The sequence below is a fragment of the Aspergillus glaucus genome (genome assembly GCF_001890805.1).
Source record: "Aspergillus glaucus CBS 516.65 unplaced genomic scaffold ASPGLscaffold_17, whole genome shotgun sequence".
NCBI classification, from domain to species: Eukaryota; Fungi; Ascomycota; class Eurotiomycetes; order Eurotiales; family Aspergillaceae; genus Aspergillus; species Aspergillus glaucus.
The window spans coordinates 302,245-322,856 of NW_019170469.1; the positions used below are offsets into that span (position 1 = coordinate 302,245).

At 51.2% G+C, this 20,612-nt stretch overlaps 9 protein-coding genes across 9 annotated transcripts; 3 read left to right on the forward strand and 6 right to left on the reverse strand.

Annotated features, from left to right (window-relative positions):
- Positions 1–275: 275 nt before the first annotated feature.
- Positions 276–1,592, reverse strand: ASPGLDRAFT_49835 (uncharacterized protein). Its single transcript, XM_022547182.1, has one exon. The coding sequence runs from the start codon at positions 1,364–1,366 to the stop codon at positions 671–673; it is 696 nt and encodes a 231-aa protein (XP_022398557.1). The 5' UTR covers positions 1,367–1,592; the 3' UTR covers positions 276–670.
- Positions 1,577–2,988, reverse strand: ASPGLDRAFT_154211 (ribosome biosynthesis protein MAK16). The gene is made up of 2 exons (XM_022542345.1): positions 2,848–2,988; positions 1,577–2,790 (listed from the first exon to the last, which is right to left on the reverse strand). The coding sequence occupies exons 1-2, from the start codon at positions 2,907–2,909 to the stop codon at positions 1,893–1,895; spliced, it is 960 nt and encodes a 319-aa protein (XP_022398558.1). The 5' UTR covers positions 2,910–2,988; the 3' UTR covers positions 1,577–1,892.
- A 259-nt stretch (positions 2,989–3,247) lies between these two features.
- Positions 3,248–6,605, reverse strand: ASPGLDRAFT_68295 (FAR11/STRIP family protein; the record flags this gene model as incomplete). The annotated part of the gene is made up of 5 exons (XM_022549243.1): positions 3,248–4,100; positions 4,147–4,276; positions 4,327–4,481; positions 4,527–4,636; positions 4,686–6,605. 5 exons carry the CDS (start codon positions 6,603–6,605, stop codon positions 3,248–3,250), a joined length of 3,168 nt encoding a protein of 1,055 aa, XP_022398559.1.
- A 434-nt stretch (positions 6,606–7,039) lies between these two features.
- On the reverse strand, positions 7,040–8,268 carry ASPGLDRAFT_49841 (phosphatase PAP2 family protein). The gene is made up of 3 exons (XM_022547183.1): positions 7,887–8,268; positions 7,636–7,825; positions 7,040–7,572 (listed from the first exon to the last, which is right to left on the reverse strand). Exons 1-3 carry the CDS (start codon positions 7,932–7,934, stop codon positions 7,115–7,117), a joined length of 696 nt encoding a protein of 231 aa, XP_022398560.1. The 5' UTR covers positions 7,935–8,268; the 3' UTR covers positions 7,040–7,114.
- ASPGLDRAFT_598427 (uncharacterized protein) lies at positions 8,243–8,949 on the forward strand. The gene is made up of 2 exons (XM_022548399.1): positions 8,243–8,751; positions 8,860–8,949. The coding sequence occupies exon 1, from the start codon at positions 8,400–8,402 to the stop codon at positions 8,715–8,717; it is 318 nt and encodes a 105-aa protein (XP_022398561.1). The 5' UTR covers positions 8,243–8,399; the 3' UTR covers positions 8,718–8,751; positions 8,860–8,949.
- Positions 8,944–10,970, forward strand: ASPGLDRAFT_598446 (RBR-type E3 ubiquitin transferase). The gene is made up of 2 exons (XM_022548400.1): positions 8,944–10,654; positions 10,712–10,970. Exons 1-2 carry the CDS (start codon positions 9,073–9,075, stop codon positions 10,894–10,896), a joined length of 1,767 nt encoding a protein of 588 aa, XP_022398562.1. The 5' UTR covers positions 8,944–9,072; the 3' UTR covers positions 10,897–10,970.
- Positions 10,971–13,296: 2,326 nt separating this feature from the next.
- Positions 13,297–16,316, reverse strand: ASPGLDRAFT_598612 (uncharacterized protein). Its single transcript, XM_022548402.1, has 5 exons — positions 16,059–16,316; positions 15,961–15,968; positions 15,841–15,889; positions 14,974–15,791; positions 13,297–14,924 (listed from the first exon to the last, which is right to left on the reverse strand). Exons 1-5 carry the CDS (start codon positions 16,152–16,154, stop codon positions 13,340–13,342), a joined length of 2,556 nt encoding a protein of 851 aa, XP_022398563.1. The 5' UTR covers positions 16,155–16,316; the 3' UTR covers positions 13,297–13,339.
- On the forward strand, positions 16,295–17,652 carry ASPGLDRAFT_598625 (MMtag domain-containing protein). Its single transcript, XM_022548403.1, has 4 exons — positions 16,295–16,664; positions 16,717–17,152; positions 17,182–17,464; positions 17,645–17,652. Exons 1-3 carry the CDS (start codon positions 16,504–16,506, stop codon positions 17,188–17,190), a joined length of 606 nt encoding a protein of 201 aa, XP_022398564.1. The 5' UTR covers positions 16,295–16,503; the 3' UTR covers positions 17,191–17,464; positions 17,645–17,652.
- Positions 17,653–17,758: 106 nt separating this feature from the next.
- Positions 17,759–20,554, reverse strand: cwh41 (mannosyl-oligosaccharide glucosidase; the record flags this gene model as incomplete). The annotated part of the gene is made up of 7 exons (XM_022549244.1): positions 17,759–18,007; positions 18,064–18,970; positions 19,025–19,403; positions 19,461–19,506; positions 19,557–19,714; positions 19,771–20,247; positions 20,320–20,554. The coding sequence occupies 7 exons, from the start codon at positions 20,552–20,554 to the stop codon at positions 17,759–17,761; spliced, it is 2,451 nt and encodes an 816-aa protein (XP_022398565.1).
- Positions 20,555–20,612: the final 58 nt, after the last annotated feature.

Consider the following 20,612-nt stretch of genomic DNA (forward strand, 5'->3'; position numbering starts at 1 on the left):
CTTCTTCTTCTTTTTTTTTTTTTTTATCTGACCAGACTAACTACTGTTATCAATTTCTAATTCTTGTTCGAACTCGGTGGTTACGTCAATGATGCAATGGATGTATTTGTATTACATCAAGAAAACACATCCTGTTATATGGTTTAGTCCGTATATGTACATGTACGCTTTGTATACCCCTGCCCTGCCGCGAGAAAGAACATATCCCGTATAAGCGTTTTGCAGGGTCACAATCACGGAGTGGAGTTGAGGCTACATATGTGGAGGGCGTGGTTGTTCCCGTGACCAGCGTCGATATTGTACTTCTTTCGGAACCCCAGCCAAGGAATCAAAAGTAGACTCAACAAAGCCGGCGATTAGCCTTAGCGATTATCCGGCAAGTTTCCATTTACTCACATTTACCTTACTCTGCTCCATAAGCAAAGCCGAAATAGAATACATTCTCGCTAGTGCAATAAAGCAATCCGGATTATTATGTACAGCCTTGCCTTCCACCACCATGCTGCCAGATATGAAACCCCTCCACATGATATTAAGACCGCCGGTCACACGACATCAACCAGCAATGCCGGTCCGGCTGAAAAGAAAGCACTCACAGACTCAATCCCCCTTGGCGTGGCATAAAACCTAGGGGTATCCATACCCGTACCGAAAGGTGTGACCGTATAGACTAACGAGACCCCCATCTTGGCGTCATCCCCCCAACCGGCTTCCTCGCCACCGGATCAAGCATCCCAGGACTCGGCGACCTTCCTCCCTGCAACCTTGCCCTCAACCGTTCCTGCGCAGACGACGCCCCCGAGCCAGACCCCGGAACGGTCTGATACGACCCCGTGCGCTGACTAGGAAGTGGTCTCTCCCCAGCCGGCTGTCCAAGACCAGGCGACAGCATCGGCGATGGAGAAGCGTTCGTAGGCCCCGCGGCAGCGGGAGCACTCACAGCGGCTGCCAACGCCGCACCAGAAGCATTGGGCGTCGACCGACCCCGACGGAGACTTGCGGTCTGCGAAGCCGCAGGTTGAGGGGATCCCGTGTCGCCCCAGAGGTCGCCCAGGCCGCCTCCTCTTCCGTGGCTCGACGCGGCGGGGGGTTGTCCAGGGGCACCGGGGGGAAGTTGGGTTGTTGCGACGACGCGGGTTGGTTGGGGTGGGTTTGGGTTCTTGGGGTCTGGGGGGAGCCAGGCTGGGAAGGGATAGGCTTTTTCGACGTAGTAGGCGCGTAGGACGTTGGAGATGTGGGAGCAGTCTTCGTTGTCGGGGTCATCGGCTTCGTCGCCTAGTGTGATTGCGCGACGGAGGGAGTTGAGGCGTGTGCCTAGGTTGGAGATGGCGTTTGAGGAGGTTAGGGATGAGAAGTAGGATGTCATTGTGGTGGTTTATTAGGGGTCCGTCTGTTGAACCAGTTCAACGAGAAACGAGATGTGTCGAGGAGTGTCGATGAGGGGCGGCTAGCGACTAGACGTCAAGCAAACGCAGAAACAGCAATCAATGGGTATCCAGTAGTCAAGAAGCAATGGAGTTCAATGTTATGGACAAGTGGACAATTGCCAGTCTGAGACTGGAAAGGAGTAAAGTGCTTCAAGTGTATTGCTCCAGGAAGAGGTTATGATCTCCGTCGAGCCACCGTTTCAGCGGAGTGCACGTGATTTGTTTCCTGAGGCAAACAACGCTATACAAGTGAATTGTTATGGACAAACAAAATTATAACAGAACAATTACATTGAAGTAGTCCGCCAATAGACATGGGCAACAGGATGTATATGCAATACCTGGGTATGAAAATCCCAATCGCAGCAGTAACAGTAGTAGCAGCAGTAACCGACCAACGCCATGCGCATAACCAACAAAACTTTTCTCTTGGTCCTCGATGTCCTTCCGTATGGTGGGGAGGGCCTACGCCATGACGTTCTCCTTGCCTGCACCCTCCGTCTCGTACTCGATCTCGACCTTTGGTCCCTTCTTCCGGGGCTGCGCGCGAGGAGCAGGACGCTTCCTCTTGCCAGGCAGGGGCTTCTTCTTCTCCTCCTCGCTGTCCTCGTCGCTGCCAGACTCGTCTTCACTGCCGTCCTCCTCACTATCATAGTCACTCGAACCGGCAGACTCATTACCCAACCAATCCTCCATATCCTCGAGATCCTCATCAACATCACTAACATACTCGACCTCCCCAACACCCTCCTCCTCCTCCTCCATATCCTCAATCCTCTCCCCATCATCCAAATCTTCATCCCTCTCACCCTCACCCGACCTCTCCAAACCCCTCAGCACCTTCTTCCAAATCCCCTCCTCCACATTCAATGGCCGATCCCCATACGCCCCACTCCTCAACCTCTCAATCAACTCCCTCTCAATCGCCCTCTCCACCTTCGCCGCACTAGCCGCCTTCCTCTCCCTCGTCTCCTCACGCCTCCTAATCTTCGGCGCCAACTTCGGCACAACAGTCTCCTCAATCATCCCATCCTCCTTCTCCAACTTCTTCATCCGAATAGACACCTGCGTCAGCCTCGTCAGACGCTGCTTGCACTTATGCACCAGGAACTTGGGCCAGTAGATGAGGCGCTCGTCGAGCTGTTCGAGGGCTTTCGCGTAGTTGGAGGAGAGGCGCACGCGCTCCCACCATTTGCTGGGCATGTGGGCGCGTTCGACGGTCTTGGTGTAGAGGTACATGGCGCCTGTTTCGGGGTCGGAGCGCACGGTTGCGTAGCGGGAGTTGGCGAGGGGGCAGGATTGGCGGTTGCAGAGGCCGCTGACGTTGTATTCATTTCGGCAGAAGTTTTGTTCTTTTGTTGTTCTATTCTTTTATTAGCTTTTGGTCTAAGTTGAGTTTTTTGGGGGGAAGGAAGCGCACTTGAGCTTGTAAGAACAGAATTGCTGGTTAATAACCTGCCAGACAATTTCGTCCGACGACATCTTGTCTTAATATGGGTCCGGTATTACCGGAAGACCTGATTACACTTTAAACGTGGTGGATAATGGTGGTTTCGAGGATGGTTTTGCGCTGCGGAAAAAATCTAGAGAAAAAAAAGTTGCTGCGGTGATCAGTCACGTGAGGCACTGATAAGGCTTATCGGGCCGCTTTGCAGGCCGCTTCAGAGGCGGCGCATTTCTAACCTGCCTGCATATTGGGAATGATGTTTTTAATACAGTGCTTAATGATTGGAGCATTTAAAAATGGAGTTGTATAGCTCATTATCTACAGTCATCACATACAGAATAGAGTCCTTCCTCATATCTACTCCGGAGTACGGCTACCACCCCTCCATCTGCCCTCCATACGACCCATGCATCGGCACCGATCCCTCCCACTCCCCATTCCCATGCATCATAGGCGGCGCCGTCAACTCCCCCTCATCCACTCCCCCAAATCCATCATCCCCCCCAACACCCCATCCCATACTCTCCAACTCCCTCGTAAAGAAATCCCTCTCCTCCTCCATCATATTCGCGCCCTCGTCGCCGCCCATGACATCTGTGTATCGGCGCAGATGCCACCAGTGCGTCAGACCGCGCAGGGCTTGTTCGAGAGGAAGCGCCTGGTCGACTTCTGCGTCGACGTCGGAGCCCGCGAGCCAGTCGTCGCGGAGTTCGGGGCGGCAGTAGAGGTAGATTGCTGTGATGACGCGCATGTTGCTTTGGCGCCATTTGCGGCCGCAATAGGGGACTTGCGACTTAAATAATTTTAGGGTGTAGAAGCGGAGGTGCGGGTCTGGGATTTTGAGGCCCTTGCGGAGGATTGTGCTGGATTTGTACTGCACCAGCAACAGGCAGCGGTGGGCTTTGTCGCGGGTGATCTTCTGCATGATGTGCAGGAAGTTGATAGCGGAGAAGAAGTTGCGGAAGGAGAAGATGGTGATGGGCTCTTTGGGTGGTGGTGCGGTGGGGTGGCCTAGTTCGTCGACTTCAGGGCGGCTTTGGCCTTCGATGAATTCGGGGACGGGTTCGTGTTCTTCTGGGGATGGGGCGCGCTCGGGGTCTTGATCTTCTCGGTATCGGGAGATGGGTGGTGGGATTGCTTCGTCCTCGCTGCCGGCGGATTCTTCGTCGGAGTTTCCTGGGAATTCATCTGGGCAGTCTGAATAGACGCGACAGAAGTGGAAGAACCTGATGGTGTTAGTGATGCTATTGGATCAGGGTGCGATATACTCACCCTAAATCATCACGGTCATTCTTCTGCGCGACCGCTTGATCAATGTCTTGATGAGCAAACATCTTCAAGACCAATGGCAGGTAGTTCGAATCGAGCAACAGCTGCGTCATGTACTCGAACTTCAATATGTCTGATAAAGGTTAGCAGGGTACACGACGAAATCGCGAAAGTCAGTCTTACGAGATCTCTTGAACCACTTCAGCAGAAGCAATAGAGACCCGGAGATTGCCTTTCCAGTCACCTCCCGGAGTCGGATGTTGTCGAATTCGTCAATAGCAACTTCAGCAAAAGTGTTCTGCCCAACTGGAAGGCCTTGAACCGAGCCGTATCCATCGCTAAGGCCATTAGAACATGTTCATACAGAGTGACTGATAACTCACCTCATCATGCTCCCGTTCTGACCATTCTGGCCAACGACAGCACTGACGTTCGTCAAGATAATCTTCAAAAAGACTATCGTAATAGACTGCAGATGAACCAAAGCTTGTGTCTAATAATTGTAAGCACAGTGCTCATGCCGTATGACCAGAGAAACTCACGTAAAACGATTCAACAGCATCAAGCCGCCCTTGAGTATCCCCATTACAAGTCTCCCTCTCCGAAGGCCACTTGAACTTAGGCTTCCTCTCCAACAGCGACAAATCCCCCAAGTTCTCAGTAGTCTCCTCCAGATCCAGGTCCGGAGGCTCAGTCGTGTCATCCAAATTCCAGCCACGGTCGTATTTCATAAACCGTTCCCGCTCTTCCCATAACTGGCGCATGGCTCTCGTCATCTTCACATGGCTAGAGAACAGCTTTCCAGCTTCGATGATAGAAGCGGGCACGTCGCTGCCGTCCCATCGCTTTCCCACCAGCGTATCCTGGCGTTCAGTCGTGCCCTTTCCGCCGATGGAGTTGCTGGAATCGTCGAGTGGGGGGTACATGAAGGGGAAGTTTTGGTTGGTTTGGTAATTCTGCTTCTTCGCTGCCTTTCCGCCTGGTCCGATGGGTGATGGTGGGGGAGAAGGCGCGGGTGTTGCAATGTGCACTGATTGGTGGAGGATTGAGCCATTACCGCCTGACATAGAAGGGCCGACACCAGAGAACAAGCTGCCTGAACTACCTGCTCGGTTGGGATGTTGAGGGAGAGGAGGAAGTATGGAATTGTTCTCTAATTCCACAGGAACCACCGCGGGAGGTGGGCTATATGCAGGGTACTTCGATGTAATCTCTTGTCGGAATAGATGGTAGTCAAGAGGCGAAGCAGTAAGAAAAGGAGTCCGCCTCGACGGGTCACTCTTGTTCGCCTCGTGATCTGGTTCCAATTCCTCTTTCGCCTTTTTCAGGTGATCGGTACCGCCAAAAAGAAGGAGCATCGACTTCCAGAACAAAAGGATAATCCTTGTAAGCGGTACATTCGCAGACTCATCCCATCGTAGTCGCGCAATGATCTCAACGAGGAATACCAATAAGTCTGGCTTCGACTCGAGAAGCACGTCCCTCACAGGTGTTTGCTGAGGGTCTTGTGCTTCTTGCCTTCGACCAACCTCGACAATCAGATACAGAGCCGTGAGTACTAGATTTGCTTCACGCTCATATGCCGCGAGAGAGGCGGGATTGATGTTCTCAGGCTCAGCGCCTTCAGAATCCGAGTTGGATGGAGTGCGTTGTTTCTCAAAGATGCGCGCAAAGTATTCAAGCAGCATCCCGATACCAGAGCATTCCTGGATCAAATTGACACTGGTTTCAATCCACTGGATTTGCAAGGACTTGAACTTGGGAGTCTGCTCAACGGTTCGCGGGGATAGATCTTCAGGGTATTCCGGCACAGCTCGTCCAGCCGTAACACCCCAAACTCCAGTCAATGCATAGCAAACCGTTTCCAAGGCCTCGATGCGCGCATACAAATCATCATTCCGCAAGTCCTTAAGCGCCTGCTCCACAAACGACTTCCGCACACCATCATCAGTCTCAAGCCAAGCCAGCGGCCCAGCAATAGAAATCTGACCCTGGGAGAAAACATGCCACCTATGCTCAAAAGATGACCTCATCCCCATTAGCATAACACGATCAAACTCATTATACTGAAACCATTCCTCAACCTCCTCCACAAACGGCTGCACATCCGCATACTCAAAAGCATACGCCGGCTGCTCAACTCTGGGCATCTCCTGCATCAACCGCCTCAGCTGAGCCAAACTCAGCGAATCCGGCGCCCTCTGCTCATTCTGATGAACAGGAGCCGGCGGCGGAGGCTGCAATGGCGGCGGGGGGGCTGAACTTTCCCGACGCAGTTCTGGCCGCTTGGGTCTCCCAGTTTGTGGCGGGAGGTCAGTTGCTGCAGAAGTGTTGTTTTGGGTAGCTTGTTCTTGGCGTAGGCCTTCGGCTACTTCTTCCATCAGCTGTTCGTCGGGGACAGGGCTGATATCGGCGCCGGTTTGGTCCACTTCGTCGGCTTTGACGAAGTGGTGTTCATCCATGCCTTCGGATGTGACCGGTGGGTCATCCATTTTGCTTTTAACAAAAGCACGCTCTTGGGACAATAGAACGCTAAAATCGAGTAATATCGGGGTATCTCAAGAATCCAAATCGGGAATATTAAGGAGTGGGGTGTGGGAAACCTAGAATCAGCGGCATCTAGTTTCTGGTACCTTTAGAAAGCCCGCAAAGAAGGCATCCTATTCAATTATGCCTTAATCAGCTTTGCTGGCGACAGATACTCGTTTCGTGGTGGATGAATTTGTTGTGAAAGTGAAGTCGGCGAACCACGTTATCGGTTATAAAGTCACGTGATCAATACGCGTATGGCCAAACAGTGATAATCATGGGATAAATTGTACTTGGTGTTTATTTACGATATGCTAGAAGATTGTAGTGCTTTAGGTGTATGGTTACTAGAATTATACTGATAGTAGGGGTATCATTGCGTCAATTAAGTAGCTATAGATCCTTCAAAATATATAAAGGAGATGACATCCTAATCTATGCATCACTCCGTCTTGGAGGAGTTACTACCTCCACGATTCAACTTCCGCTTTGCTTTCCATTGTTGCCATCCGGCCTCAGCAAGGTCTTGACTTACCACCAAGTCGCGAATCCGACAGAATTGAACTACGGGCAGATCCAATGCCCAATCGATCCAACCATAGGCGCGCAAGTACCCCGTAACAAAAAACCAAGCAAACGCAAGTACTGTTCCGGCAGCACATCCGGCCAAAACCTGCTTGGGAGTGTGGTAGTTCAGATAGATGCGGCTGATAGCAACACCCGCGGCACCAACGCACAATGCGGAAGCGAGGATCGCCTGGACCAGATAGGAGGAGATAACCCGGGAAGTTGAGTAGGTGAATGAATGCCGGAATAAGAGAAAGAGAGCTAGGTAGACGGCGAAAAAGGCGACAAATTGCGCGTGGGATGATGGCATGCCGTAACCTTTGCCAAACATTTCTATCCACCGTCAGTACCCATCGACACCGTAACATATATGGCATCGCGACTGGAACAACATACGTTTCGGTCGTTCTTCCTTGATTATCCGTTTCATAACGAAGTTTGAAACCTCACACCCCATTTGACCAGCAAACATCAATAACACCTCCGCTTCCCGCGTGGCCCAGATGAGGGTCACGTATGCCACACATAGCGCTTGGGGAACGAGGGCGAGCCAGGCAGATAGGTAGGACAGAGGATCTGTGGGATTCTATGCCGGTCAGCTGTGTACTCCCGAGTCTTGATGTCGATGATCTCGCAAAGCAACTCACATAGTGTACGTGGGTCAAGGACAACGAAGCCAATGGTGTTTCCTCCATTTTGATGTGTTTCCCTTTTGTTCCCTTTTTTATCTGAACTGCAGTTTGGATGTATTACTGACTCGGAGCGATCGAGTTCGCGGAACGGGATGGACGGAGTGACTGGTCGGATTGGAGGTGTGATACCGGGACGTCAAGAGCAGTGCACATTAGCCAACTGGCATTCTGGAGCAAACAAAGTGATGCGACCTGAAATCCACCCGCAGACTGCCAGCAATTCGCGTGGCGTTGTAAATGGTGCAGTAATATTAGTAGTGTACAGAAGAGAGACAGCAGTCCGGTCCGTGCAGGTGGCTGCTTTATCCAGTTAAAGCGGCGGGGAAAGAGGGGGAGGGGAGGTACTTTGTATAATTGTACTGGCTTATGGCAAAAATAAAATATCTGTTATATAGCAAAAAGCAACGATAAAAACTCGTAGAGTGTGATCTGTATGAGGTACTTGCCAGTAATGCTCAGGCCCAATTGATGCCCATCACCAGCGCATTTTGTCCAAGTATCGGAATGACTCGTATTATCCTTTCCTCTCTCGGCCTCCGTGTCTCTTTCTCTCACTTTCTACTTTACCTCAGCTTCATCCAATTCTCTCCTTTGTCCTCGCCTCTTTCCCTTCGTCTCTTTCTCTCCTCTGTTTCTCCTTCTCAAACCATGACGCATTTCTCGCCGCGATTGTCCTCTGTTGCATTCTTGAAAGCTCCCACTCCGTCCATCATCCCACTGACATCGTTGCGCTCCCATCACTCCTCCGGCTTTCTCGTCGCGAAAACAGCTCCTTTGCCTCCGTGATCGCGTTATTGCCAGCTATAAAACCTTGAAGGGTGTTCGTTGTTTGGTAAACCACAATCCGCTTCATTGTTTCCCAACGGTTCCCTGTTGCCACATCACTGCAGCGAAGATCATTGGCTAACGAAGATCCTCTTACTATTAGTATCGCTCTCGATAGTACAAGTTCCGTCTCTCCTCTCCTCAATCCTACGCTCGAAGATCATAATCGAACAAGCGACGGTTCTTGGGGAAGCAATGTTCTGACACCACGCCGGCCATTTAAAGAAGAGTTTGCGTTGCCACCGGCCTCACCGTATAACTTTTACATACACTGGACGGCCTGCTATCGCCCGTGGTCAGCGAGATAAATCTTACAATGGACGACTTTCTCCCCGAAGACGACCGCTCCGTCGAGCTGTCCTCCGTTGCGGCCATCTACCCCGAAATCGATATCGATCCTTCGTTTCCCTTCAAAGCGTCTCTAGACCTTCCGGTGGTACCTTCGAAGCCGTTACATGTTTCCTTTCAACAGCCAGATGTCGAACCCCCAGACGTCATTACACCTCCTACCTCTGTCGACGGTGAGCCTGGCTTCGAATCAGCCAAGGCTGGATTAGAAACTTCAGCCGACCCGACCAATGAAGTCCATGTTATCTCCTACCTTCCCCCGTTGAGCCTCGAGATCGAACTCCCAGAAGGGTACCCATCCGAAAAACCACCTAGTTTCAAAATCACCACCGACCCTTCCTGGTTACCGTCGTCGATTACGACAAAACTCGTAAATGACGGCGAGGCCTTGTGGGAGGAATGCGGCAAGGATCTCGTGGTGTATACCTACATTGACCACCTTCAGCAACTTTCGGAGACGGTGTTTGGAATTGACGATATCCCAGACGGAGAAGTACAATTCCCGCTTCATCTCAAGGTTGCACTGCTAGACTACAATAGCAAGGCTCAACGGGAGGAATTCGAAAAAGGGACCTTTGAGTGTGGTGTGTGCCTGGAACCGAAGAAAGGTGTGGATTGCCACCGTCTTCTGCATTGTGCCCATGTTTTCTGCGTACCGTGTCTCCGGGACTTTTACAACACTTGCATTGCGGAGGGAGATGTCGAAGGCGTCAAATGCTTGGACCCAGACTGTGGCAAAGAACAGTCTTCTGAGGCGCCTACATCGGGAAAGAAGCGCAAGAAGAATAACCGAACCCTCAGCCCCGCAGAGCTGCTGCAGATCCCGTTGTCGGAAGAAACTGTGCAGCGGTACGTTTTTATGAAAAGGAAGAAGAAGCTGGAGGCGGACAAAACTACCGTTTACTGTCCTCGCCAATGGTGTCAGGGCGCGGCTCGATCAAAGAAACACCCCAAGCCGACTGACCCCATGTCGGATGATTTGGACGCTTCAGATGAAGACGATGACCAGGTTCCTTTCGACCCTCTTGGAGAGGAAGCCCAATTACCACCAGTATCGGAGCGTCTATCCATTTGCGAAGAGTGCGAGTATGCATTCTGCTGCGTTTGCAAGAAGGGCTGGCACGGCGAGCTTGTACGATGCTTCCCACGTCGGGACGCAGAATTGACAGCCGAAGAAAAGGCCACAGAGGAGTATCTGAGACTGTACACCTCAGTATGCCCGACATGCAACTCTCCTGTTCAGAAGCAAATGGGCTGCAACCACATGATATGCTTCACATGCAATACGCATTTCTGCTACCTGTGCTCGAGCTGGTTGGTGGAGGACAACCCGTACCGGCACTTCAACGATATCAACAGCGAATGTTACAATCGTCTTTGGGACCTGGAGGGTGGCGACGGCGAGAACCCTGTCGGAGCAGAAGCTCTCCACCAACTCCCAGCGGAGTTCCTCGAGTCAGACGATGAAAGCGACGGCGAGAACATCGCATGGGAATTCGACGATAGCGACGATGACATTCGCCGACAACCCCCACCACCCGCTCCATTCCCTCCACGCGCTGGCGCCGGTAACCGTGACCGAGGTCGCGACGCTCTCCTCGACGCAGCAGGTCGCGCCGCAGCAGCAGAGCGACAAGCGCAAGCACGAGCAATGGCAGAACTCCGCGGCCGTGACGGACAAGCCCAACAACCCCGCCAAGGGCCGATCCGAGGCCTCCAGCGGTTCTTGGATCTTGTCCAGAATGATCGTGAAGATGAGTGGGATAGTGATGAATTAGATGATGATTTCTGAGTTTCTTTTCTGTTGGCTTCGGTGAACTTATAATTTGGACGTGGGTTACTTGTTTGAGCATTTTGTTTGGCGGCATAATTACTCGTTTCGATTAGCGATTTGGTTTGGCATTGCATGACTTTATGAGATAAATAGCATTGTACACAATTATACCGGTTCTGGTTCTGGTTCTGGTTCCTTTTTTCTGATCCTTGGATGCTTTGAAATCTGCGAAGAGTGTGCCGGACAGCATTTAGCGTATTCAAAACATAAGAGGCACGCACCCCCAAGTCCAGCGGTCCTTGTACGGAACCAATCCATGTTGACACACCCTTATATCCGCTTAATGGATGAAGCAATTAAGGTCTATTGGAAGGTAGGTGATGGTCGGGGTCTACTTTAGGTCACTTCAATGCGAGTAGAAGAATAAAACTTTATACTACGAGGCACCGGATGTGTGTATCACTCAAGCAAGACCTCAACAGCTAAATAGCGGATCTATGACCCTAGGTTCTTCATCACCAAATCAACAAGCTCAGCTAGACACGAGTAACCTCATCCTTCATTCCTCATTTCAAGGCGCTGTTGCTCACTACCGGCCAATCGCGAAGAAACCTCCCCAGCAGCAATACCACCCAGAAAAGCCGTCAACCATCTTGTACTGCGATCACAAAAGGGATTTAACCCGAGAAAAAGACTGGTCGATCGAGAGCCCGAGACCGTGCAGGTTTCATCTAGAAGATAGTGTCCTGATGTTGTTGCTTCCACCACTGTCCAGGTTGTCAGGTACTAGGGCCTGTCCCAGAATGATTCTGGCTCCTCTATGCAGGATGTCACGGATGTTGAGGGCTGGGGGGGGGGGGGGAGTTGAACATGCATTCCACCCCATTTGAAGGTGGAGGAGAGAAAACGGTTAAGAAAGTCACTGCAAGCGATATCCATCTCTAATATTCTTTAATATGAGCAGAGAAGAGTCTTTTCCCTTATTAGACACCAATTCAGTCAACCTTCTCTTGGAGGCACTAAGAGGAGACATCAACCCCGGATTATTCTTCTCTTCAGGGTGTGTACGTATCTGAGCCTGGTACATCAAGGTTGTTACCGTAGCTGATTCGTACATCGATCCTCTGCCGAACAAGGCGAATTGTGAAAGAATCGGGTGTTCACCATTGGATGACTGTAGAGAAGAATCCTTCCGGTAGCTTCGTGTTTCTCGTTGGGTCCTGGAGCCCATGTTCTGAACATCCTAACAGTTTAATTGCCATCTTCGAATGCGTACACACGGGTACCGATGTGCTGTTGGATGATCTAGACGCAATCACACACGAACTGTGCAAGCGTCGACTGAGCGGGCCATGTCAGCGCGGTAATACCTCTTTGCGCCATGGGATACGATGTCGGACTTCCAGATCGCACGGGTCCCGTCAAATTTTGATGAACAGACAGCTCGCAAATGGTGGTCAAGAAAATTCACCGAGCGGACCATTCCTTGGCCGAGTGCCCCATATACTATGACCTGGGCCAGGACGTAGTTGTATCATGACTCTTAAGGATCGGTGATGATCGTTGGAATTAGACCGCACGATTCAGCAAAGGACTGAACCGTGTCGAGACACGTTTGTGAAGATGACAATCGCATAGCATGTCTAGGAACATTTCTTCTGGGAGCAAGAGGCATTGGATCAAACGACACATACGGTGCAGCCTGGTTGTATTGACGTTCGAAAACGACGCATCAATCTTCTTCTCATAGTACTGTAAGTATATCAGCTTCGAATGTCTCATGCTGAGCATAATAACTCAATGATAACTACCAAAGATCATTGCAGTTGCCTGCCATTCTGACGAACGCAAATTCTTCTTCCGTCATTTTCGCGAGTCTATTTGTAACGTCCGTTCTATATTTATATGAACCATTCTCTCGCGAGGATTAGCAGTGTAGGTTCAACACGGGTTTGATCGAGCGTTTTATGGTATGTCGTTGAGTTTGTTCGTAGTGACACGGTTCATTATATCTAGCCAGTTGTATGTGCTTGCTCGACGAACCAAGCGAGCATGTGCCCTAGTAGATGCTTAGGCTCGTTTATCGCAGGAACGTTGTGCCCGGTTTTTTTCGAGTATGCCATGACTCCGGCGAGCCTATGTATGCTGAACATGGGTGTGGTCATGCTCTAAGCTGTATATGGTCTGGAGGTGCAAAATAACTGGCTAGTGAGTTCTCAGACATATCCTGATAAATCAGATGGAGGGAGGTGTTGACGATAGATTAGCTGAGATAAAGGTCGTAGAGAAAGGAATGAGGTCGAAAACAATAATTCAATAGAAGCAGTGAAAGACAACTATGTACACCATTCACTGATACCAGCACAGTGCTATTGATCTAACTTAATGAAACAGATACAAAAAACAATGTACAAATAAGCCACCCCACTGTACAATGTAAACCAACATATACACATAGTAACTAAGGAACAAGACACTCATCCTCAACCCCACCGGGACTCCTCCCATCATACCAAAATTCATAGCTCATAACCGTATGATCAGCGTACATGAGCAACAACCGATACCTCCTTGACGGATACCAGCCCCGCCAGCTCTCATCCGGCTTGTAAACCCGGCTAGCTTTCGCGTGGCATTCGGGGAGTGTAAGCGGGGGTACGTGTTTGTTTCCAGGATCATCGGAGTCTGGTTCAAGGTCATAGAACCATTCCGGTGGTTCGGTTTGGTCGTGGTGAAATGCATCTTTTGAGGGTGGGTTGTCGACGCCAGGGAGGAATTTGTAGTGGAAGGTTATTTCGTCGTTTTCGCTGACGTCGCGGGGGATGTAGGGTACGTCTGGGGGCATTTCGAAGCCCTGGATGGGGCTGACGCTCATGCCGAGGAGGGGGATGAGTGGTCGGTCGCCGTATTTCTCCTGGCTTTCGAATGGGACGATCCAGTCTACCCGGAAGGCGACTCCGGTTTCTTCGGATTCTGTAAGCTGGATCACGGCTGCGCGGCCTTTTTGAGATGCGGCGACGATGATACCGTGTTCGGGGATGTATTTGATCATGTTGAAGCGGTCTGATGCACGGATTGAGACGATTGGGTGTGTGAATGGTTGTCCTAAGGGCGCGCCGCAGACGACGCTTGGGACTAAGGCTAGCGGGTGGCGGATCAAACGGATATCGGTCTGCGAGAAGTGGATGATGGGGAATTCGCAAACGGTGAGAGCTGGTACCGGTGGAAGAGGCATTAGTCTCTCCGTTGGCCCGTCATGGTCATAAGGGGAAGAGTCATCTGGGAAGGCATCACGCAACATACGATCGAATACCTCGTATGCGAGAGACGATTCTTGCGACTCGCTACCATGCGAGCGATTGTCGTCCACATCGTCATAGTCTGAGTGATCCACATCCCTATCATCGTAATATCCCTCAGCTACAGGCAGCTCGCCACCAATTGCTTCAAAGAGGGCGAATCGTAGAAACTCCGCGGTATTTAGGGGTCCGTTGCCAGTTGGACGAGGAATGTTTGCTCGGGGAGTTTGCTCTATCCCGGAATCTCTAGCATCTTGCGCGGGTTCTGCGTCCAGGTCAATATCGGTATCACTATCGCTGTCCTGATTCGTATCCCCTTCTGGGAGCGAATCATCAACAGCCCGGAAGCTGAAGGAATCAGTGACGCCTATGGGACGGAGATTTTCGACGACAGCGGGGTTGTCACTAGTGTCTTCTGTTATTGTGCCATTTTGTTCATCGGCATATGTCGAGTCGTCCTTTAAACTTTCATGCTTTGCGTAGGTGTCTTTCCGGGTGCTAATGCGACAATCCTGGTCGAATATATCGGGTAGCACTGGTTGCTCAGGCTCCACCTTAACCGCAGGAGGAAAGTAGTTGTACAACTGCGATGCATTTGGCACTTTGCTGCTTAATTTCGTCAAGTCAAGAACTCTCAGTCCTTCCGCCGTATGGCGCTGGGGCACACCCCCACACGCATCTTCTCTGGTCTTGACGCGATGAAAGCTGCGAGGGTCAAGGGCTATCACGGCCCAGCCACGTTCAACACTGGTTCAGTTAGCATACTTGGATTCTCAAGCTCTTCAGATTATCTTACTCATTTTGTAATGAATGCGCGAACGACTGAAAGGAGAAACTGTTGAAATGGTAAAAGTGAAACGGGATCAGGCCTTCCCAGATCTTCCAAACAAGAACCTTGTTATCGATATCAGTGCTAACCATCCACGCGCCGTTAGGATCAAGGTCACAGTTGAGGAAGGAGACGGAAGGGATATTGGTGAAATGTCCGGTATACGTCAATTTGACATTCCGCGTGCGATGGTTTTCCGGCATAAACTGTCGCAGCTGTGAGAACTGCGTGTCATTCTTTATTTCCAGCCATGTCTGGTCACAATCGGAAAAGTCATCATTTTCTTCCAGAGGATCGCCCGAATTCCTGCTCTTTTCAGAAGTAGGGTTGACAAGTGCGAATGCGAAAACAGTGATAAGTCCCGTGTTTGCCGTTATAGCGATCAAGCGGGCGTATTTGTGGATAGCCAAGCCCCATGCGCTGGCTTCAACGAATTCAACAAAGAAAGGATCAACCTGGGAATCGTCAAGTGGGCGCGTCTGCTTGTTCTTCGCTGCACGCACTAGGGCTGACCAAATAGCTTCTACTCGATATGCGCAAACATTCCCAGAGTCAGTCCCAAGAAGCAGGACCTCCTCCCGGCCTAAATCATCCACAAGAAGACTGTTAACTGCGTGTGGGAAACCGGGTGCTATGTAACCAGGACTTTGCGGACTCTTCATAACCGGGTTAATGATCATTTCAGGCTTGGACCCCAGTACCTGAAATGACCCCCGAGGTACCCAGACATAGATCTGCTGGAGGTATGCCACAAACAGTAAATTGCGGCGTTGAGAGAGCGCAACCTTCCGTCAGTCAGCCTCAGAAGCAAACATGAGCGGAACCCAAACTCACCAGATTGTTCCGCCAAGTTGCAGTCCGAGGAGTAACTGCGTCTCCCGCACTGAGATGACAATTCTGGTCAGTAAATATAAAGGGAGTAGTAGTTGCTGGACGGTCACGGTAGAGACATACGGAGAAAACTAGTTCAAGAGTCAGCCTCAGCCATACTATGCATGAAGAATCTGCTACTAAAGTAGCCTACCAGCTGCAAATACCGGGGTCCTACATACCCTTTTCGCGCCCTTCTCGACATTAAGCGCCTTCATATGTAGTCCAACCCAAGGCCGGTTCCTCGACGTTCCCTCAGCGCCATCATGCGACGCCATTTTTGGAAGCGCTAGACTGCTATAACAGTCAATGGGAGAATTAGAAATGTTCTGCCCTCGCTGAAATACCGGAATATCCTAACGCGAAAAGCGAGTGAAAAAGTGACGGTGAACAAGTGAGGTTGCTCATGTCTTGAGCACGAGGGGTATTTATTCCGCTGTTATATGTATCAGAAGTGCACTGAAATCCTGCGATTCATCACCTGAAAGAGCCACAGTGAGCATCCACAGGCCCCAGCGAAGCATAACAAACAGCAACAGGGTCGAAATCCATGAATCCGCGGGATTGCGTTGGTTGATTGCCAAACGAACCGTCGTCCATCGATGAGGTCAACGGGCGGATCGGCGTATGCCTCAGGTGTGCACGCCTTGCGCACGTGCCACTCAGCCTATTGCAGAAGCTGTCAGCTTGTCATCTCGACAACAAACGAACTCAATCGTACAGAGTGCATATCGAGCGAAGCTTGTCAGGATGGATTTAGTCGCGAGTGTGCGCAAGGAAGGCAGCCGGTAAGATACCCCCAGCATAACAACCTCGTAGCACAACTGCTAACTCCCACAGCGGCGGCCGCGCCGACTTCAAGTGGTCCGACGTCCAACAATCCACGCATCGCGAAAACTACCTAGGCCACTCGGTCATGGCCCCGGTCGGCCGATGGCAACAAGGAAAAGATCTACAATGGTACGCCCGAGCCGACGAGACCGACGAGGACAGAGCCAAACGGGAGCGCGAAGAGATCCAACGCGTCAAGGAAGCAGAAGAGGAGGCCATGGCACGCGCATTGGGTCTTCCCGTACCGCCGAAAAGCGACGAAAATGCGAACATGGTACCGCTTGGCGGGAAGGAGGCTCAGGAAGCTATTCAGGATACACCGGAAGCTGTTGAACGAGAAAAGAACAGTCGCGAAGACCACCGGAGACGAAGGACGGAGCGCAGTCGGAGTCCGGGGAGGGAGCGAAGGCGGGATCGTACTGGTGATAGGGACAGGGAACGGGAGAAGGAGCGGAGACATCGCAGACATCGTGACGATCGTGATCGCCATCATCGCAGTCATCGACGCAGATCGAGGTCGAGGTCTAAGTCGCGGGAGAGGGAATATCGGAGACGCTCTCGGTCGAGGAGTCGGGACAGGCGGCGACACGATCATGACTACGAGCACAGGCGACACCGACACGAGGATCGTGGTCACTACTCTGAACGACGAGAGAGGGATCCAGACCGTCGTCGGCGTTGAGCGTCAGTTATGGCCGGGTGTCGCTCAACCCCAGAGCCAGTCATTGTCTTTGCTGTTTGGGATAATATTGCGATGGTACGTCTTTTCTCTTCTCTTTCCTCTCCGAAAAAAGTCCCGATGATGTTTGCATATCTACGTATTTGCTACTTCAGAGCCATTGGCCATGAGACAAAAATCACCACATGCCTGAGGGACTTTTTCAGTCGATTGTTCGCTTAACTGGGAAAATACGAAAATGCTAATGACATCGTACAGATTCAGATACCACACATGGTGTTAGGCGTTTACGGTTGGGAACTCATGTACAGCGTACAAGGACTTCGTCTTTTAATTCTTTAGACTATATCATACAATGTCCATTTCCGCATTTTACAGCTCATCATGGCCGCTCTTCTCACCGGCAGGAAGGTCAGGCATGGACATCATCTTGACCACCATGCTGGTCCAGCCGGTAAAGTGTTGGATACGCTGGCCCTTGCCGTTGTCAGGGTTGTATTGCTCGAAAGCGAAACCCGTGTTCTTCCATTCTCCGAAGACGTTCTCGATCAGGTTCTTGCGCAGCTGGGAGTACATTTCACGAGCCTGCTCTTGATGAGGACCGGATGCGGTTGCAATGTCCTGTATAGGATGATTAGATACGTTCTCAACAATAACCAGGTGTGTGTATAACTCACGTAAAGACTCTTGACAACCATGTAGTTAATGTTAATCCAAATAGGACTCCTCCAGTAATTCTCATCGGTGCCGTAGAACTCGTCCTTCTTGCTCAGACTGCGAATACCAAAGTCACTCCAGAGCTCCTTCGGATCATGGATCAAGTCCAAGGTAGCCTTGAGACGAGGGCTGTTGGGTCCAACCATGCCAGTCAGGAAGGGGATGATGGAAATGTATCCCTTGTGGCACACGTGGACGCTCTCCTCGTACTCATCGATGGTAGCGTCGCAGAAAGTCTGTGCATCCTCATCCCAGTGGAGGTCGTCGATGTTGCGTTCAATTGCTGTCTCGTAGCCGGCGAACTCTTCGGCGTCATCAGTCTCACCGAGAGTTTCAGCGATGCGACGCATGGAGCGTGTCATCATTCCCACCCAGCTGATCAGATCGACGTGCAGCTCACCGGGGTGAGGAGGCTGGGCACGAGGGTAATCGTCCAGACCAGAAGTCAAGACGTGCTGCAGAGACCGTCCGCGCCAGCGGTACGCCTCCCTGGTGGAGAATGCCTCGCGGTCATAAGTCTTGACATCGCCCCTCTGAGTTCTTCTGTACCAGAAGTAGTGCTTCTTGAGCAACGGGTAGAATGTGCGGATGTATTCTTCACCAAGTTCGGGGTGTTGCACGTAGGCCGAGCGGATGCTCTCAGCTGCACCTTCGCTAGTTTGCTTGGAAGAGAGAGCCTTGTTTGCGTTCACCATGTCCACGAACGATTCCAGGATCAGGAAAAGTGTAGGGGGGTTAGCATAATGAGGATACTGGACCGTGAACTCCGGTGGCACCTTGCTGCGGGCTTCTGCGCCGATAATCTGCTCACGAGCAATCCAACCGTCTTCATCCATGAGGCTGAACCAGCTCTTCACGATTTCGAGACTAGTGCGAGTTAGTGCTGGACATAGCATGACCAAGGAGGAGGTATAAACCTACACAAGATCAATATCCCAATCAACAATCGGGGTGAGATGGAAACCCTCATCCCAGAGGAAACCCCTAGGGAAGAAAGGACGGGAAGGAATGCAAGTGAAGAGCTCCTTTGGTCCCTCAAACACAGGCTTCGCCCGGGATCTCGCCTCTTCTGTCTCCTCCCAGAAACCTTCATTCTCCTCGTCGTACTCTGGTTGCGCGGAACGGTCGACAACGTCCTCGCCATGGAAGTAGCCAATACCGCCGACAAGGTTCGAGAACATGGCCTTGGAGAATTCAGAGTATTCTGGGGAGTCGAAGGGCGCCTGGGGAGCAAGGATCTTCTTGAAACGCTCCGAGAAGGACTGCGAAGAGCTCTTGATTTTTTTGGTAAGGTCATCAGCTAAGCAGTTTGTTAGAATGCCAGTTATCGCTTTGCACAGTTGAACAAAATACTTACAGGTCAAAGGCTCCGGCGCGGATCCGGAAGTAAAGAGGACATCAAACTGGTTCCTGTAAGCGTTGGTCAGGTTTGAGTGTGACCTTGGAAACGTACCTCAAAAGCACCCTTGAAGACCTTCTGCACATAGTGAAGGTTGCCCTCGCCTGGCGCGTTCCTGATAGTAAAGACCTGTGCAGGCGGCGGAGGGTTTTCAGCACCATACTTCTTGATGGCCTCACCGACTTCGCCCTTCATCAGGTTAAACAGCATCACTGGATGACTCATTAGCAAGACACCAAGAAATCATATCCGACTGGAAGACACGAACCTTTCGTCTGCCAGACATTCCCCGGCGGCATAGTCACACTAGCCACCAGAGTATGATCCAACGGCTTATCCTCATAAGTCGGATGGTCATGCTCAGGATGCTGGTTGCTCTGCGGACCGGTAGTCACATCAACCGTGAAATCACCAAGTCCCGGAGTAGACCCCTTCAGGTTCACATCACCAGTAAAACCAAGGTCATCGCCATCATTCGCAACCTCAATATTTCCCTCCCCTTCCAAACCAGCGTAGAACACCAGTGACATCGGCTGATCATCGTAACCGTCTTCACGAGGCACACCCTTGACTCGAGCACCCCAGTTTCCGCCATTCTCTCCGCCAGGAACTTTTATGAAGTCGATCGTCAAGTCGATGGAGTTTCCGGCGTCGTGGATCGTTTGGCGGCCGCCCTCTCGGATATCGTATTCATCCCAGCCGTAGCCGGCCATGCCTTCATTTTGCTCGCATGTGTGTCTAAAGTCTTCAAAATGTCAGTACTAAGGCACCAAACAACCAATCGAGCTAAAAATTGCTTGATCAAAAGCAGACCTACTTTGCTGCGCATTAACGAAATCATCCACCTTCGCCCACATCAAACCCGCAAAAAAGCTATCCGGCAAGCGAGGACGAACCCCGAAATACAGATTCGGCTTGTAGGGACCCCATAGCAGCGACTCGTTGTTGGCTTTGGCGGTCTCCTTGCTCAGGACGGAGACATCTTCGCTGGCGGTGCTCCCGACGGCGTATAGTAGCGGAGCCAAAAGGACTGGAAGCTTGAAGCCATGCATCTTTAAGAAGAAGGCATCAAGACAGAGCGTAAAGAATTAGGAATTGAAGATGGACATA

Excerpts from the sequence above, each read along its gene's own strand:
- ASPGLDRAFT_154211 (XM_022542345.1), bottom strand. The coding sequence starts at position 2,909 with ATGTCGTCGGACGAAATTGTCTGGCAGGTTATTAACCAGCAATTCTGT. Across the intron at positions 2,791-2,847 it reads TTCTGTTCTTACAAGCTCAA|AACAACAAAAGAACAAAACT; the intron begins GTGCGCTTCCTT and ends ATAAAAGAATAG.
- ASPGLDRAFT_598625 (XM_022548403.1), top strand. The coding sequence starts at position 16,504 with ATGCCTCAGGTGTGCACGCCTTGCGCACGTGCCACTCAGCCTATTGCA. Across the intron at positions 16,665-16,716 it reads GTGCGCAAGGAAGGCAGCCG|CGGCGGCCGCGCCGACTTCA; the intron begins GTAAGATACCCC and ends TAACTCCCACAG.
- ASPGLDRAFT_49835 (XM_022547182.1), bottom strand. The coding sequence starts at position 1,366 with ATGACATCCTACTTCTCATCCCTAACCTCCTCAAACGCCATCTCCAAC.
- ASPGLDRAFT_598427 (XM_022548399.1), top strand. The coding sequence starts at position 8,400 with ATGCCCATCACCAGCGCATTTTGTCCAAGTATCGGAATGACTCGTATT.
- ASPGLDRAFT_598612 (XM_022548402.1), bottom strand. The coding sequence starts at position 16,154 with ATGGCGTCGCATGATGGCGCTGAGGGAACGTCGAGGAACCGGCCTTGG. Across the intron at positions 15,792-15,840 it reads CAACTTGGCGGAACAATCTG|GTTGCGCTCTCTCAACGCCG; the intron begins GTGAGTTTGGGT and ends GACTGACGGAAG. Across the intron at positions 14,925-14,973 it reads GCGCATTCATTACAAAATGA|TGTTGAACGTGGCTGGGCCG; the intron begins GTAAGATAATCT and ends TAACTGAACCAG.
- ASPGLDRAFT_598446 (XM_022548400.1), top strand. The coding sequence starts at position 9,073 with ATGGACGACTTTCTCCCCGAAGACGACCGCTCCGTCGAGCTGTCCTCC. Across the intron at positions 10,655-10,711 it reads CCCACCACCCGCTCCATTCC|CAGGTCGCGCCGCAGCAGCA; the intron begins CTCCACGCGCTG and ends TCCTCGACGCAG.
- ASPGLDRAFT_49841 (XM_022547183.1), bottom strand. The coding sequence starts at position 7,934 with ATGGAGGAAACACCATTGGCTTCGTTGTCCTTGACCCACGTACACTAT. Across the intron at positions 7,826-7,886 it reads CCTTGACCCACGTACACTAT|AATCCCACAGATCCTCTGTC; the intron begins GTGAGTTGCTTT and ends TGACCGGCATAG. Across the intron at positions 7,573-7,635 it reads CAAGGAAGAACGACCGAAAC|AAATGTTTGGCAAAGGTTAC; the intron begins GTATGTTGTTCC and ends GACGGTGGATAG.